This window comes from Ursus maritimus, unplaced genomic scaffold, assembly GCF_017311325.1.
Source record: "Ursus maritimus isolate PB19 unplaced genomic scaffold, ASM1731132v1 scaffold_12, whole genome shotgun sequence".
Lineage (NCBI taxonomy): Eukaryota > Metazoa > Chordata > Mammalia > Carnivora > Ursidae > Ursus > Ursus maritimus.
This window is the reverse complement of record NW_024423564.1, coordinates 15,054-17,588: the sequence shown is the minus strand read 5'-3', so window position 1 is coordinate 17,588 and position 2,535 is coordinate 15,054. Positions and strand designations below refer to the sequence as shown.

At 53.8% G+C, this 2,535-nt stretch overlaps 1 protein-coding gene across 1 annotated transcript; it reads left to right on the top strand.

Moving 5' to 3' along the window:
- LOC121102007 lies at positions 1–2,431 on the top strand. Its single transcript, XM_040626731.1, has 2 exons — positions 1–783; positions 1,459–2,431. Exons 1-2 carry the CDS (start codon positions 433–435, stop codon positions 2,224–2,226), a joined length of 1,119 nt encoding a protein of 372 aa, XP_040482665.1. The 5' UTR covers positions 1–432; the 3' UTR covers positions 2,227–2,431.
- Positions 2,432–2,535: the final 104 nt, after the last annotated feature.

The window sequence follows — 2,535 nt, the reverse complement described above, 5'->3', positions numbered from 1 at the left end:
ACCTAACCCTTTCATAGCTCGAGGCTCTTCTCCGCTGCCCCTGCGTGGGTTATGAGATGAGCCCCAGCGCACTGGTCCTGCAATAAAGCCTCGTGTGATTGCATCAAGAACTGTCTCTCTCGACTTCATGGGGTTGAGTTGCCGCGTCCTCTAAGGTAGGGTGTGATTTTTATTTCCCCCCTTACATTTGGTGCGTTGGCCGGGAACCTTGGCAACCATCCCCACGTCTCGAGAGACCACAATCTTGGAGGTACCCATCCCCCCCCCTGCTGCTTGCTGCTTGCTCTGTTTCCGCGCCGGCTGTATCTGTCTGCTCTGCACGGCACTTGTTGCCATCTGGTCGGTTGACTGACATCTGGGTATATGTCTGCTCTGCACGGCACTTGTTGCCATCTGGTCGGTTGACTGACATCTGGGTCTGGTTCTGGTTTAATGCGGCCTTTTGGGCGGGTAGACGTGCCTCGAACGCCCAAGGCTGCACCCCCGGGGGACGCCCCGGTGGCTTCGGAAGGGAATCGGGGACGCTCGGTTTCCCTTTATTGGGAGGTCTCTGGCGAAGGTCTGACCCTCCTGCCCATAGGCGGCCAGGGATATCAGCCCTCGTCCACTCTTAACCCCAAGTGTTTGTTTAAGAGTCGGAGAGGCCGGTGGGCGCTTGACGGCATTCTGTCTTTACTGCTTGTCTGTTTTGTTTTTTTCATTTGGCAGGTTTCCCTCCGGCAGGAAACCATGGGGCAAACTATTTCTACCCCTCTTTGTCTCACCACCCGGCATTGGTCAGAAGTAAGAGCGAGAGCCCACAATTTGTCAGTAGAAGTCAACAAAAATAAATGGGTGACCTTCTGTGCCTCTGAATGGCCCACCTTTGGCGTCGGTTGGCCCCCTGGGGGGTCCTTCAACTTAACACCAATTCTAGCAGTTAAAGCTGTTATCTTTCAGCCAAATCCGCACGGACACCCTGACCAGCAGCCTTATATCATTGTCTGGCAGGACCTCGTCCAGAACCCCCCTCCTTGGGTAAAGCCGTGGCTTAGTCAGACTCCTACACAAACCTCTGCCCTGACCGTAAAAACGTCCACAATAAAACAATGTTCCTGCGAGCCCCGTAAGATTTACCCTGAGTCTCAAGATCCGGCCCTTCTAGAATGGCCTCCCCCTTACCCGCACGTCCCTCCCTCTGCCCCACCGATGGAACCCTCGGGGGAAGAAAGCGGGGCAAGTGGGGAAGGAGGTCCAGCTCAAGGGACAAGGAGCAGGCGAGGGATCTCACCCGATTCCACTCGGGCCCTTCCCCTCCGAGCCTATGGCCCCCCTCCCGAAGGGAATGGCCTCCAGCCCCTACAGTATTGGCCGTTTTCCTCCTCAGACCTCTATAATTGGAAAACTAACCACCCCCCATTCTCTGAGGATCCCCAACGCCTAACTAACCTGGTAGAATCTTTAATGCTCCCCCACCAGCCTACTTGGGATGACTGCCAACAGCTCCTACAGACTCTGTTCACGACCGAGGAACGCGAGAGAATCCTGATGGAGGCCCGGAAAAACGTCCCTGGAGACAATGGGCTCCCCACTACTCTCCCTAACCTTATAGACCTCGCTTTCCCATTGAGTCGTCCGGACTGGGACTACAGTCAACCCAAAGGTAGGGAGCGGCTACAGGTCTACCGCCAGGCTCTAGTGGCTGGTCTCAAAGGGGCTGCAAGGCGCCCCACCAATTTGACTAAGGTAAGAGAGGTGCTTCAAAAACCTGAGGAACCCCCTTCGGTTTTCCTGGAAAGGCTGATGGAGGCTTTTCGTAGGTACACCCCATTCGACCCTACTTCAGAAGGCCAGCGAGCCTCAGTAGCGATGGCGTTTATAGGCCAAGCCGCGCCTGACATACGAAAAAAATTACAAAGACTAGAGGGGTTACAAGATAGGACCTTACAAGATTTGGTAAAAGAGGCAGAAAAGGTGTACCATAGAAGGGAGACAGATGAGGAAAAAGAACAAAAAAGAGAAAAGATACGAGAAAAAAATTTAACTCGGATCCTGGCTGCAGTAGTAGATGGGAAAAACTTTGAAAGAGACCGGCAGGCAGGCAACCTGAGCAATCAAAGGGGGCCCAGATCACCGCTGGGAAAAAACCAATGCGCCTACTGCAAGGAACAGGGCCACTGGGTTAAGGACTGCCCCAAAAAGAAAAACCAGAACAAAATCCTTTCCCTAGCCGAGGATTCCATCTAGGGAGGTCGGGGCTCGGACCCCCTCCCTGAGCCCAGGATAACTCTCAAAGTGGAGGGGAAACCAGTCGACTTTTTAGTGGATACTGGAGCTCAGCACTCAGTTTTACTATATCCATCGGGGCCCTTATCCCATAAAAGGTCCCTGGTAACCGGGGCCACCGGGCAGCAAGTGTACCCATGGACCACTAAGAGAACTGTTGACCTTGGAACTGGGCAGGTGACCCATTCGTTTCTGGTGATCCCCGAGTGCCCAACTCCCTTAATTGGAAGAGACCTCTTAACAAAAATAGGGGCCCAAATCTCTTTCACA

Coding starts and splice junctions, on each gene's coding strand:
- LOC121102007 (XM_040626731.1), top strand. CDS start 433: ATGCGGCCTTTTGGGCGGGTAGACGTGCCTCGAACGCCCAAGGCTGCA. Junction 784..1,458: donor CCACCCGGCATTGGTCAGAA/GTAAGAGCGAGA, acceptor CTCCCCCACCAG/CCTACTTGGGATGACTGCCA.